The following is a 14181-nucleotide window of genomic DNA, read 5'->3' on the forward strand; positions in this document are numbered from 1 at the left end:
TTGTAAATATTGTTTTGTAAATATTGTTGTACTTGTGTTAAATGTTGAAATATGTGATGTTATTCATATTGTTATTGAAACTGTGTGAAATCTGGATGAAATAAAATATATTCTAATTATTTTTTTTGAAATAAATACATACCACATGCGGTTCTCATACGGAACCGCCTGTGGAAATCTTTATATCACAGGCGGCAGCTAATATGGACCGCCTATGAAAATTGATTTCCACAGGCGGTTGACATAAAAGAACCGCTTGTGGAAAATTATTTCCACAGGCGGTTCGTTAAGACAACCACCTGTGAAAATCGATTTTCACAGGCGGTTGACATTAGGAACCGCCTGTGGAAATCGATTTCCACAGACGGTCACTTTTGCGCCTGTGAAAATCGTTTATGGCCTTCTGTCGCAGGCGGGTGCGCCAAACGCCTTTGAAAAGGCGTTTTTATCCTCATGTACAGTATCGTTCTGTACTTGTGAGGCACAACTAGCATTGTTTAAACTGATATTCTGAATAAGAAAAATGCCACAGGTTTCTCTCTCTGATAACGACAAGATGGAACTGAATGGCTTACTCATATATACTTCATGGAACATCTTGAAAAACAGGTAGAATTTCAGTGACAATATGTTAGTCAGAAGAAGGAACTGAACATCTAGAGGAAGATGAAGAACTATGGTACAGAAACCGAGATACGTTGAAGAGAAGGAATCGAATGGTTCATTTTTACTTTCTTGAAGTTATAACATCTAGAAGGAGATGACCCGGTGCATTTTCCACAACCACATAAGCACGCGGATGAAGATTTTGTCCTGACATTGCTGGTGTGTTTTGATAGCTTGTCGCTAGGCTATCATATCTTGATGAGGAAGAAATGAGGATGTGCCATTCCATTAGGTGGCATTTCAGAATTTATCATCCCACTACCTCACTGACATGTAGCCCAGTGGTTTACTCATATATACCTGGCTGGTTTGGTATCTAAGGTTGGTCGTGCAGAAGGTGGAAACAAACTATTATACAGATATATCTTATTCTTATGACGATAAAAATTTAATAAAATTTTATTTATCAAAAAAATCTAAGTATCAAAACTTAAGTAACAAATTTTTAGTTATAATCTGTAGGAACGAGATTGATGACTACAGGGGTGAATAAACGTCTCAATAAATTTCTTATAAAATTGATGACGTTCTACTATTTGGATCACCTAATGCACCTCAAAACTCAAGCGGAAGCAAAAATCAAGAGAGGTTTTAACAAGAGAAAAACGAGGGAACATAACTCCATAGATAGTATATGCACCATAAGTTCTATTTAAGATTAATTCATGTGTCTTAGCACTCGAAAGAACACAACTAGCAAGAAAACAAGAAAAGATAAACATCGAGCAACGGAACTCTTCAAATTGATTGTCTAAAGGTAAGGAATTTAAGATCCCATCATATAAGCATGTGTATGCAAATTTTATAGCTCTAACAATAAGAAGAATGATCTCACAAGGTGCTAAAATTTTAGCCAAAAATCAAAACGAAAATCAAAACCGAAAAAGAAAAACTTACACACAAGATAAGGAAACTAAGAGAGGGAAATTAGAAGGAGGGGAATTCAAACATATTAAACACACTAAACTTTATTACTCAAAGAGATCAGCCCTATTTTAAACGGATTACAAAGAGTTTTCTCTCAAATCTCTCACCTATTACATAGGCTAAGCACTCATCCTTCTCTTTACTAAAACCCTAACACAATAATCTCATATGGGTGGCACAAGGGGCTCAAATGTCTGTTTCATCCTCGTCCATGGCCATACCTCTCTATTTATAGATTTAAGAAACTTGATCTTCAAGTTTTCTAGCTTTTTTCCCAAAATATCCCTATCTTGTAGTACATTCGTATCTACCACCAGAGGCATTTTGGTTCATTTTCTCCTCCATCCATCGGACGATCGTGACGCCTTCATGACTTAACTTCGCCTCGATGTGAGCTTCGCGATGATACTACGTGCACTCCATCTTCCCGCAGTTTTATGGCCAAACCGGGAAAACGACTCGCACGCTTCTTAAGGCGTGACTCACAATTGCTTGCTTTGACCTCAAGCAAGTCTTCCGATGTTGACGTATGTTCTCAATCTTGCGATCTTGACCGCTGGCAAGTCTCTCCCGCTTCCGATCCCTCGGGCCGCATTGTCACTTGCACCGGCATCTTCTTCGCTTTACTTTGTCAACACGCTGTCTTCATCCTTCACCTCATGTTTTGCTTGACCTCCATATGTATAGCTAGGATCACTCTTGACTCAGTCTAGCCTTTTTAATTGTCTGGCACCAAGCACCCCGCTTGGCTCCAATCACCTGTTGTCGACCGCCAAGTTGCATCACACACCTACACATTATTAAGCAAGCAAATATGCATATCTAGAACCATATAATATTACCACATGTTAGTCCACATCAAAATCAAGTTGAAAAAGATCAGACGTAACAAAAATATGAACATCGGATGGTTCAGTGTTCACACCAGTGCAATGCTGGACCATCCGGTGGGTACAATTTTACTAGAGCCTGATTTGCATTCTTCTTTGAAAAAATTAGTCTGGTGACAACTTCCGGTGCTCACACAGTCAATATCGGACCATTCGGTGAGCATAACTGCTTCTGGTACACACATTTCAGCCCTTCCAAAAAATTAGCCCGGTCTTCAAATTTAGTGCCAAAAATCCTTCTCTGCAAGAATTAGTCTGGTGTTTACTCTCATCCACATCGGACCTTTCAGTGAATAAATTTTTCTTTGCTTTTACGCTGAAAACACTCCGATGCATACAATTGCCACACACCGGACTATCCGGTGAAGTCAAACACCCTCGTACCAGACTATCCAGTGAATGCAAACTTCCTACACCGAGACATTGACATAATCTCTAATTCTTTACTACTTTGGTTAGATAATATCAATCATTACATACATAATTATACATTTATAATTAGATAAACACTCAACTAAAATCATATTAGTCACTTGTCCTAAACGATAAACTAAGATACATCTCAATTGTTACTCTGTACCCATCTTTTTGCGATTTTGTCCATTTGGTAGCTGACTAGTCTTTGATGGTATTTTTTTCTTCTGAAACAAGGACTATTGTTACTCTGTGTCCAGCGATTTTGTCCATTTGGTAGCTGACTAGTCAAGGACTATTCTTTCGTGATGGCCACTTTGATTATGAGTAAGGAAAATTGCTGATGATGACCTAGCAAGGAAAATTGCTGATGATGACCGTGTGTATCCATTTTCCTACTTCAAGTTTAAGGGCCCCAAGAAAGACTATAAATATGCGCTGAGAGCTCCTCATCTTCAAGTGAGCAAAAGGTAATAAATAAGCAGAGAAATATCCAAGAACACCGATGGCTGACGAGTCATGGAGGGTGCCGACGCCAGTGCAAGAGCAGGCCGCCGCCGTGGAAGAGCCGCCGAGCCGGTACATCCAGCGGGAGCAGAACCGTCCCGGCAGTCTGCTCGCCGCCGACATGCCGGAGCCCATCCCTGTCGTCGACCTCAGCCGACTGCCGGCCGCTGCCGATGAGGCTGCCAAGCTCCGGTCGGCGCTGCACACCTGGGGGCTCTTCCTGGTGAGCTGATCAATTCCTTATCTTTCCCTTTGCATCATGGAGTGCTTGCTCCACTGCGCCTTCCAGCCAACGCCTATCTACGTTGTGCAGGTTACCAACCACGGGATAGAAACATCTCTGATGGACGGTATGATAGACGCATCACGGGAGTTTTTTTGCCAACCGCTCGAGGAGAAGCAGAAATACAGCAACCTGATAGAGGGCAAGCGCTTCCAGGTGCAAGGGTACGGCAATGACCCGGTGATAACGCAAGATCAGATCCTGGACTGGAACGATCGGCTGCACCTCAGGGTGGAGCCAGAAGATGAGAGAAATCTTGCTCATTGGCCCAAAAATCCTGAATCCTTCAGGTCACCTGCTCACCTTTCAGTGATGTTTTCTTTTCCCTTGCCAAAAAGAAAAAAGGTTTCACTTTGCAGACATTTCTTCCCGAAATTTTGGGTGAATAAATTTTGCAGGGAAAAAGATTGCATTTGAGTGTTCATGCCATAACTCATATTGACTGAACTGTTACGGCCTTTCTGAAGGGATCTTCTGCACGAGTACACATCGAAAGCGAAGAAAGTAAGAGACATTATCTTTCAAGCAACAGCCAAGATCTTGGAGCTTGACGAGGACTATTTCATCAACGACAAGGCTCCCGCATTTGCCAGATTCAATTACTACCCTCCCTGTCCAAGGCCCGAGCTCGTCTTCGGCATCAAGCCTCACTCTGATGCCAGCGTTCTCACGATTCTTCTCGTCGACAATGATGTTGGTGGCCTGCAAGTTCAGAGAGACGGCATTTGGTACACTGTCCCATCCAAGCCACACACGCTGCTGATCAACGTGGGAGACTCCATGGAGGTAGGCATCTGCAAATCCAAGTTGCTTCCTCTTTTGAATCCGCAGCGATTCAGTTCTTCTTTTCATAAGAAGAAGAGAGACTTCAGTGATCCGTATCCAAGTTCCTGTATCCAATGCTGAATTTGAGAGTAAACTTCTGATGCAGATAATGAGCAACGGGATCTTCAAGAGTCCAGTGCACAGGGTTGTGACGAATGCAGAGAAGGAGAGGATCTCGTTGGCCATGTTCTGTTCTATGATTGGTGACAGAGTGCTTGAGCCAGCGGCTGGCTTGCTGGACGAGGAGCGACCGGCGCGATACAGGAAAATTAAGGCCATGGACTACGCTGCTGGACTCCATAAACATTTTTCAAAAGGAACGAGACTTATCGAGACTATGAAGCTCTAAGTAATTGATTTCCTAGTTTTAAACTGAGTCAGTGAATAAAGCAGAAGATATAAGCTCGTGTTATTAAATTTAGTGAAGTAAATTGAATCAGTTACCATCTCAAAAAGAAGAAAGAATGAATCAGTTATATGCAGTCATTGTAGAAGATATAGTTTGACAAAGATTGTGCTCGATTTCTTATTATAAACCCTTACTTGCACGTTTTTTCAACTACAATTGTTGTCATCCTGATGCATTTCGCAGTAGAATTAGACGTTGCAATGACAAGCATTACAACAAGATTCAGCAACAATTGTCATTCATCAATACATTTTCAGGAACCGCGCTGTCTCAGCATTTCATTTCTTTCCTTTTCACACGACAAGGTAGCTCATCAGTCTCATCGACCACGGTGGCATCATGCATGCCCATCTTTGCTAGAAAAGAGTCAGAACTCCACTCTATCACAAAACGGCTTCGATCAATATGGTTTTCTTGTATCGTCTAGCTTCAGTAGGCAGGCAGCAATGGCCAACATGCATATTCAGGTTCATCCTATTTTTGCAAATATCCAAAATGGCCACCTAATTTTGCAATTTGTTAAATAAAAGTATATAAATAAAGAAATTGTTAGACTATATTAGGACTATATCTCTATATTTGGCTAGTGCTAATCCCGGGCCTCCCTTCCTTTATCTACCGAATGCTTGTTTCCATAAGCCGGTATTAGATATATGCAAGGCTTGTGCTGGCTTAGGCTATTTATGCATGATCCTCGTGAGCCTCATCTCGCCTTGGTGAAACGCATCCTTCGGTATCTACAGGGTACTCTTGAGCACGGCTTAATGCTTCACCGGACTTCTATTGCTGACCTTGTTGTCTACTCTGATGCTGATTGGGCGGGCTGTCCTGATACACGTAAGTCCACCTCGGGCTATGGTGTCTTCCTTGGTGACAATCTCGTCTCATGGTCATCTAAGCGACAATACACAGTGTCTCGATCCAGTGCCGAAGCAGAGTACCGTGCTGTGGCAAATGGTGTTGCAGAAGTTGTCTGGTTGCGCCAGTTACTCATGGAGTTACACAGTCCTCTCCGGCGTGCGACTCTAGTTTATTGTGACAATGTCAACACCGTCTACCTCTCCAGCAACCCGGTTCAGCATCAGCGTACCAAGCATGTGGAGATCGACTTGCATTTCATCGGTGAACGTGTTGCTCTTGGTGACGTCCGTGTGTTACACGTCCCGACGTCTTCCCAATATGCCGACATCTTCACGAAAGGGCTGCCTACGTCTGTCTTCCAAGAGTTTCGGTCCAATCTGAACGTTCGTCCTTCTGCCGTTACGACTACGGGGGCGTGTTAGACTATATTAGGACTATATCTCTATATTTGGCTAGTGCTAATCCCGGGCCTCCCTTCCTTTATCTACCGGATGCTTGTTTCCATAAGCCGGTATTAGATATATGGAAGGCTTGTGCTGGCTTAGGCTATTTATGTAATCCCGTGCTTATCAATTGAGCCGTGTGTGATTTCTCTCCACTTTCAGAAATCACTTACCTTAATCGATAAGATTACCACAGGAGCCTATGAAATTGTCACGGCATGACCATCTACACCAGAAGCCCAAGACAGCCCATGAGCAGAGGAAGGAAGCTGAGACCATAGGCCATGTGATAGAAAACATAGGCTAAGGGTATGTTTGGTAGAGCTCTGATTCTGTGGTGAGAGTGATTCTATGGTGGAAGTAGGGTGGAAGTGATTCTGTGGTGAAAGTGATTCTATTTGTAAAATCGTTCGGTATGCTAGTGGTGGAAGTGATTTCTGAGAGAATATTATGTTAAAATCGAGGAGAATTAGCCGGGAATTAGGTGTAAGCTAGATTTTTCAACTCCTACCTCGTAATACAAATCGTGGAGTGATTCTCGCGCGGAATCCACTCCCAGACAGAGCGTTTTGCAGCGCGGGAGCTGATTCCCGCACGGAATCACTCACAAAACGCTATCAAACGAGACCTAAGTCCCCTAATATCTCAATTCCTCTTGCCTATCCCCAATTATATCTGCTTCCTACTCCAAATTCTATCTAGGATGGTTACAGAAGTACGTGGTGCGGGAGCAGGATCGTCTCGGCAGCCTGTTCACCTCCGACATGCCAGAGCCCCTCCCTGTCTTTTTTTTTTTCTCTCGAAAGGAGGCAAGAGCCCCTCCCTGTCGTCGACCTCAGTCGGCTGCTGGCCGACGACGAGGCTGCCAAGCTCCGGTCAGCGCTGCAGACCCTGGGACTCGTCATGGTGAGTTGCAGCTGCCAAATTTTTGTTTAATTTTCCCTTCCGCCTTGCGTCAGGAAATGCACGCTCCATTGTTGTGTGCAACACTTCTCTGTCGTGCAGGCTACCAACCACGGCATCGTAGCGTAGATGGACGATGTGATGAACGCGTCATGAGTGGTTTTTTTTTTTTTTCACCAGCCGCTCGAGGAGAAGCTGAAATGCAGCAACCTGATAGAAGACAAGCACTTCTTCCCAAGAAAATGTTGACAGAAAAAAAAATGCATTGTATTTGAGTGTGATGTCATGACGCATGAAACATACACTTCGGTAGATTTTCAGAAAGAACCTGCCGCAAATGACATTAACAAGCTAAAAATGTTTTTGACTACCCATTTCTTAGGGATCGTCTGCACGAGTGCATAAAAAAACCAAGACAATTAGTGACAACATGCATCTTGCAAGCGATGGCCAAGATCTTGGAGCTTGATTAGGACTATTTCATCGCCATATCGGTGACAAGGCTCCGGCATTCACCAGATACAACTACTACCCTCCCTGTCCAAGGCCCGAGCTCGTCTTCGTCATCAAGCCTCGCTCCGACGCTAGCATCCTCACGGTCCTTCTCATCGATAGCAATGTCGGTTCAGAGAGACGGCATGTGGTACACTGTCCCATCCAAGCCTCACTCGCTGCTACTATCGGACTTTGAAGATGTATGTTATTAACATCTTTGTGTTAAACTTACTCGGTGAATAGTGAGTGAGTGAGTACCCGTAGAGAATAAATTAAAATGCCGCTTTCTACTTGTGAGCGTGAACTTTGGGCTTTAGCTATCACCCCTATTGCAACAAACAAAAATATTGCTATTGTGTTGCAGCATATTCTTGTATTTCAAGCAGGCTCTAATTATTTAATTAGGACTGTATAGTACGCTACTCACTTCGTTCTTTAATAGATGACGTTTTAAAAATATGTGTAATCAAAATTTAAAATTTTTGACCACGAAAATATCATGTTTGTCTCATAAAAACAATACTCTTAGATTGGACGTTGCTCATTGTCAGGCAACTGAAAATGTGACCAACTCAAGAAGGAAACGCGTGCAACTATGTCGCTAGGCACGCTTGTCGGGTGAGTGCTTCACTGCTGCCACTCCCTTTTCTGTCTCCTTCCTCTTGTCTCCAGTGTCCTTACCAGTGGCGGGGAATGAGATCCATCTCTCTTCCTTATCTAATAGTATTAGAATAGTTTGATCCTCAAATAAAGTCTCATAGTAGTTTAGATCTACTAAGGTTAGGGTTTGGTTTCCTCATGGTGACACGTGTGCTTGTGGACTTTTGCTTCCTCCATCTCTTCATTGGTGATGACGGCTCCTTACGTGAGTTCAAGACCTAGCAAGGTATGTGTTCCTCAATATGTTTTTGAACGGGTTTGATGTAATAATTTTGCTCTCCTGGTTTCAGTGCTACTTCCGAGTTCTCGATGATTCAATTAGCGACACCGACTTTGTGTTTTGGATTGCCAGCTTGTTCGGTGGCACCGGCTTGTTGATCTACCAAAGAAACGAAGATAGTGGCCAATGCTTGTTCATATAATCTTACGCGTGCTAGAGTTGGTAAGCGTTGAGGTCGCGCTCGTCTGTACACTTCTCTTGCAGCATTCCAAGGTCTGGAGCCTTTTGTTTTATTTTGGTAGTGGAAGCATTGAAGAATTGGATAATCACGCAATGCATATTATTTCATTAGCGTGGTGTATAAATACACAAGCATTACAAAAAATATTGTACAACATAAAGGCAAGAATTAAGACTAATGAAGGGCTACTAATTATAGGAATTAAGACTAATGAGTCGCTGCTAATGAAGGGCATTTAATCACAGGAATTAGAGACTAATGAAGGAGAGGATTATAACATATCCTAAGGTATATTCCAACAAGCAGATCTTGTGTGTCTCATCCTGGGTGTTCTTCCTCTTCACTTGCTCTCGTTGTGGTCCGATGAGATAATGAGGTAATGAGGATACATGTCGGACTTGGATATGAGAATTGTCACCTATGTTTATGTAATTTAGTTAATCTTCAAGATTCTTTCTGTAAGGGTTATTACCATTGTCATTATTTTAATATAATACATGCTCTATTCATAAAAAAAGTTAACTGAAAAATCTGGAACATCTCAGTCAATGGCTTATGTCAGATTAGCATCCATTGATGTAAGTTAGTCTATTATTCATCTTCTTCCCAAGCTGAACTTCGTTTTTTTTTTCTTGCTTCTTCTCCACGAGGATTAGTTTGCATCCCTCGTCCGGCCTTTGCCTCTGTCTCTGGCGGTTCTGTTGCCATGCTAACACGGCGATACTAGGCCATCGATTTTGCTTCATGTCTCCGGCCTTGCCCACCAGCAGTCCTCTGCACACCACAGTCATCAGGGCTTCGGCCTCTTTGACAGCCGCTCATCTCCACAGCCATGCCAAAACCCTAAACCCACGCCGGTGAACCACCTAGCCGGCGCCGGCTGAATTGCCCATCGACTAATATTTCTCCTGTTTTAGGCGACTAAGTGTGAGACATTCCGTATTAGATTTGTTATGAAAAATACTTTTAAATATTGTTGTCATCTCTGCGCATCGACTGATACTTTTAAATATTGTTGTCATCCGAGGAAAACATAATTTAAGAGGCTGCTACGAAATCACGATCAATTAGCAATTGCGTGTGAACAAGGACTCAGATCGATCAAAGAACTGCTTATTAGCACCTCACATTAGTTGCCCTGATTAGCACAACACAACCCTCTAGTACTTGGGTTGCTCACTTTCTCACCTAGGAAGTGTTTCCAGCGTCCATGCAACAATTTTTGCCTACACAGCAATTTTCCTCTCTTTATTTTTTAGGAAATTCATTTTAAAGAAAGAGATTTGCCATGGTTATCCGATCCATAGGGCAAAAGTCAAAAGCATTTTACTCATATTTGAAACTGGCTAGATTCCTTACTTTAACCCCTCCACTTTTTCACCTTCTGTAAATTTATATATCGTTAATATAAATATATAATAAATAGGGATTTCCCTAGTGTCTCCTAAAAAGAAGAAATATTATTTGATGATGGCAGTGTGTTTGGCTATATATGACTATATGAACAAACTCTATCTCTAGCCAACATAGTCTATCTCTATCTAACAAAGTACATCTCTAGCCTAACAAAGTCACTACTACAGAATTGCATATCGGTGCTAGTTGAAAAATAGTTTCACTACCGGTTTTTCAATCGGCACTCTTTATTCGGCACTGATAGTGTGCTACTATTAGTGTCAATTGACCACCCGGCACTATTGTCATTTCCAGAGAATAAAAAAAGGAGAATGCTCCCGCCGCCGTTCCCGTCGCCATTGCCAGGCACGCTTGATAAACACGATTCCGCAGTGGCTCAAAGGCCGCCACAACATCACACAACACACAGCACAACGTCGTCGGTGTCCTGGGTGCAGTGCCCGACGAAAGCCACCACGTCGTGCTGGGTTTTCCCGTCGTCCAGCTGTTGCACCACCATCTCGGACATGGCGTCGCCGGCACCGCCCCACCAGACGTACCTCGACGGTCCACGCAAGTGCCAAGAGGCCCGTGACCTCGAGCACGCCCGACGCGAGGAAGCCCGCGATAGAGAGCCTTGCGACCGGCATGAGGACCGGGCTGAAGAGCACGAGGAGCGGCACAGCTAGTGCGGCGCCCGTGATAGTGGCCGCCAGAGCGAGCCCCGAGAGGCCGAGCAGAGCGGTGCCAAGCGGGACTAGGAGTGCAGACGCACTTGGACCCGTCGCCCTTGGAGGCCGAGCGGTGGGGAGGAGGCAGGGGAGGAGGCCAGTGTCCGACGATGGGGAGGAGACATGGGAGGAGCCCGATCGGGAGGGGCGCTAGGGAGGAGGCAACTGAGGAGGCCGACACCCAACGGTGGGGAGGAGGTAGGGGAGGAGTTCGGCATCTGGCGGTGGGGAGGACTGGATGAGGCGTGGGGGAAGAGATAAGGTTGGTCTGTTGGATCCGGTGTCTGGCGTTGGGGAAGAGATAAGACTGTGAGCAAAGAACCGGACTTGACGCTGTGAGCCAAAATCAGGTCGTATGAAAAAAATCGGGTCCGATGCCTTTAGTGTCGGTTGGTTCTGGAACTGGCACTAAAAATCGACTACTAGTGCCGGTTCTTAGTGGTTTAATCATTATTCGTGCATGGGAGATTAAGAACCGGTACTGATACATTTTTAGTGCCAGTTGTGCAGCAATCGGCACTGATGAGCCGCTACTTATTGCCTGATTTGTACTAGTCAGTATATCTCTAGCTAAGAGCATCTCTATCCGGCTACTCATATTTGACTCCCTATTCCTCCTATTTAGGGACTCCCCATCCAGATTCTGCATCATATTTCTCAGCGCGCTCTAATCGACCCCTCATATTTGATTCCCTATATTACACTCATAGCTATTTTATTAATATCTTGTACTCTCACTCCCTGAGCTCATCTCTCTCTCCAGAGCCTATCTCCCCGCTCCTTCTCTCTCCCCAACGTCGGCCCGAGCTCCCTCTCTCTCCCCGCTCCTTCTCTCTCTCCCGATGCCAGCCGAGCTCCCTCTCTCCTTGACCTCCTTCTCCTCGAGCTCCCTCTCTCCACGTCTCCATGGCGCTGGCGGGCGAGCAGGTGCAAGGTGGCGCGGCGTGGGAGGGCCCATGCTCTGGGCATGAATAGATCCAGATGGCAGAGCCTATTTTCTTTGCTACTCCCTGATCAAAGGAATGGGGTAACATACTAGTATCCAGATCCCCAAAAAAAATAGACAGGAACAGTTATCGTCCTTTTCAGAATATTTCTTGAGAAAACGCAAAAAAGAAATAAAACTGGAAGTCGCCTCCACTTTCATTTTATATGATTGCTTTGCGTTTCATTATCCCGCTCCGAAAGTCTGCCCCATCTCGACCTCTATTATAAATCATAAATAGTTACGTATTTAGCATGGAAAACAAAAGGCGGACAAAGAACACATGGGCGCACGTAACTGAACAGTAAAATCATACAACTCAAGGAAATATATGTTTTACGGAGCACATGCCCTTGATGTTCACAGTTCCTTTGTTTTCCATTGGTATTATACTACGAAGCTTGGGTGATAGGATTTGAATCCTACTGAGCAAGCCGTACTCCATGACTCCACCACCGTACCAGTAGATGCATCCCCTTATTGATACCTCACCATACCTAGATCTTTAACGACTCGATAACTCTTTCTCTTTTAGAAAAGTGCTCATAGTGAGCGGCCACGAAGTCCTTGCACTTGATTTTCTTGTACCGTGCCGGTTGCTTCTCATCCAACAGTTCAGCTATCGGCTCGATCTCTTTCTCGAGATCCGCAGCATAGAACATAGCCAGTGAAATCCTCTCTTTCGCAGAGTTAGTCACAACCCTGTGCACTGGGCCCCAGAAGATCCCATTGGTCATTATCTGCATCACAAGTGGCCAACACCAATAATCAAGAACCTGAATCTGTTTGTGTGTATCCATGCAAAGATTGCAGAGGTTCAGAGATGGCTACCTACCTCCATTGAAACGCCTACGTTAACCAGCAAGGCGTAGTCACGCACAGGCGGCACACCGTACCAGGTCCCGTCTCTGAGAACCTGCAGCCCACCAACGTCTTTGTCCATGAGAAGAAGCGTGAGGACACAGACGTCGGAGTGAGGCCTGATGCCGAGGACGAGATCAGGTCTCGGACAGGCAGGGTAGTAGTTGAATCTAGCGTACGTGGAACCCTGCTTGTTGCCGAACTGGTTGATGAGACAATCCTCGTCGAGCTCCAGAAGCTTGGCCATCGCACGAAGGATCCCGTCTTTGACTCTCTTGCAGTTCAGCGTGTACTCGTGCAGAAGATCCCTGCAAATACGTAGCTCTCAAGCAGTTCAGTTAAACCAAGTTTGGCTTCAAGAAATTGTTTCTGAAGTTCTTCAATATTTTTGCAGAATTGACAGCAGATGGGGATCCTTGTGACCACACTTATAACTGATAGATTACCTGAAAGATTCCGGATGACCAGGCCAACGGGCGAGATTTCTCTCGTCCTCCGGCTCAACCCTTAGATGCAGCCGATCGGACCAGTCCAGGACCTGATCCTGGGTTTTCACCGGGTCATTTCCGTACCCTTCTAACTGCCACTGCTTCCCTTCAATCAGGTTGCTGTATTCTAGCTTCTGCTCGAGCGGTTGTCGAAAAAATTCTCGTGATGCAGCAGTCATAGCGTTCATCAGAGAGGCCTCTATGCCATGGCCAGTAACCTGGGCACAGAATAATCGCACGTCACGAAAGAGAAGTAAAACTTAGTTGTGAAAAGCCCAAGAACGAAGCTCACCAGGAAGAACCCCCAGCTCTGCAGCGCTGAGCGCAGCTTGGCGACTTCCTCCCCGGCACCGTCGGACGCCAACAGCCGGCGGAGATCGATGGTCGGGACGGGCTCCGGCATCTCTGCACCGGCCAGCTGCTGGCCACCGAGCCGGTCTTGCTCCGGGAGAAGGTACCGGCTCGGCGGCTCCTGCACGGTAGCTGCCAGCTCTTGCACTGTGCCCGGCAGCGTCCATGACGAGTCATCAGCCATTGGTTCTCTTGGATACTTCTTCGCTTATCCTGGTTCTGTTCTGTCCGTCTCCTTGGTTTGTTTTGCTCAATCACTTCTAGGAGATCTGCCTTCAGTCTCAGTCTTGTCATATTGTATTCTTGACTCCTGACCCCAGAGTTGCTGAGGCAATAAGCTTGACATGGATGCATAGACATGCTAATGTCAAGCTACCGTCGTCCTCGTCGATATGGTCATCATCAACAAACAGAACAGCCACCAACCAGCAGCACTAACACTACGGAAATATAAGAAGAAGAAAAAGAAAAACAATAAAACATGATGGGGAAATAAAGAATTCTAAAAAATCCAAGCAATACAATAGTGGAAAATGGTGATAGATACTTCTATTGAAAAGAATGATACTCTGGCCGGGAATTGCCGCTCGGTCAATAAAATTGGTGATATGCCTTTGCCTGCCGTC

At 44.9% G+C, this 14181-nt stretch overlaps 2 protein-coding genes across 2 annotated transcripts; one reads left to right on the top strand and one right to left on the bottom strand.

The window, feature by feature from the left end:
• The first annotated feature begins 3329 nt into the window (after nucleotides 1–3329).
• Nucleotides 3330–5071, top strand: LOC133926344 (2-oxoglutarate-dependent dioxygenase 11-like). The gene is made up of 4 exons (XM_062372238.1): nucleotides 3330–3627; nucleotides 3718–3977; nucleotides 4155–4473; nucleotides 4619–5071. The coding sequence occupies exons 1-4, from the start codon at nucleotides 3403–3405 to the stop codon at nucleotides 4859–4861; spliced, it is 1047 nt and encodes a 348-aa protein (XP_062228222.1). The 5' UTR covers nucleotides 3330–3402; the 3' UTR covers nucleotides 4862–5071.
• Nucleotides 5072–12181: 7110 nt separating this feature from the next.
• LOC133926345 (protein SRG1-like) lies at nucleotides 12182–13908 on the bottom strand. Its single transcript, XM_062372239.1, has 4 exons — nucleotides 13497–13908; nucleotides 13163–13422; nucleotides 12691–13024; nucleotides 12182–12595 (listed from the first exon to the last, which is right to left on the bottom strand). The coding sequence occupies exons 1-4, from the start codon at nucleotides 13737–13739 to the stop codon at nucleotides 12353–12355; spliced, it is 1080 nt and encodes a 359-aa protein (XP_062228223.1). The 5' UTR covers nucleotides 13740–13908; the 3' UTR covers nucleotides 12182–12352.
• Between the last annotated feature and the right edge of the window lie 273 nt (nucleotides 13909–14181).

This window comes from Phragmites australis, chromosome 8 (assembly GCF_958298935.1).
Source record: "Phragmites australis chromosome 8, lpPhrAust1.1, whole genome shotgun sequence".
NCBI lineage: Eukaryota > Viridiplantae > Streptophyta > Magnoliopsida > Poales > Poaceae > Phragmites > Phragmites australis.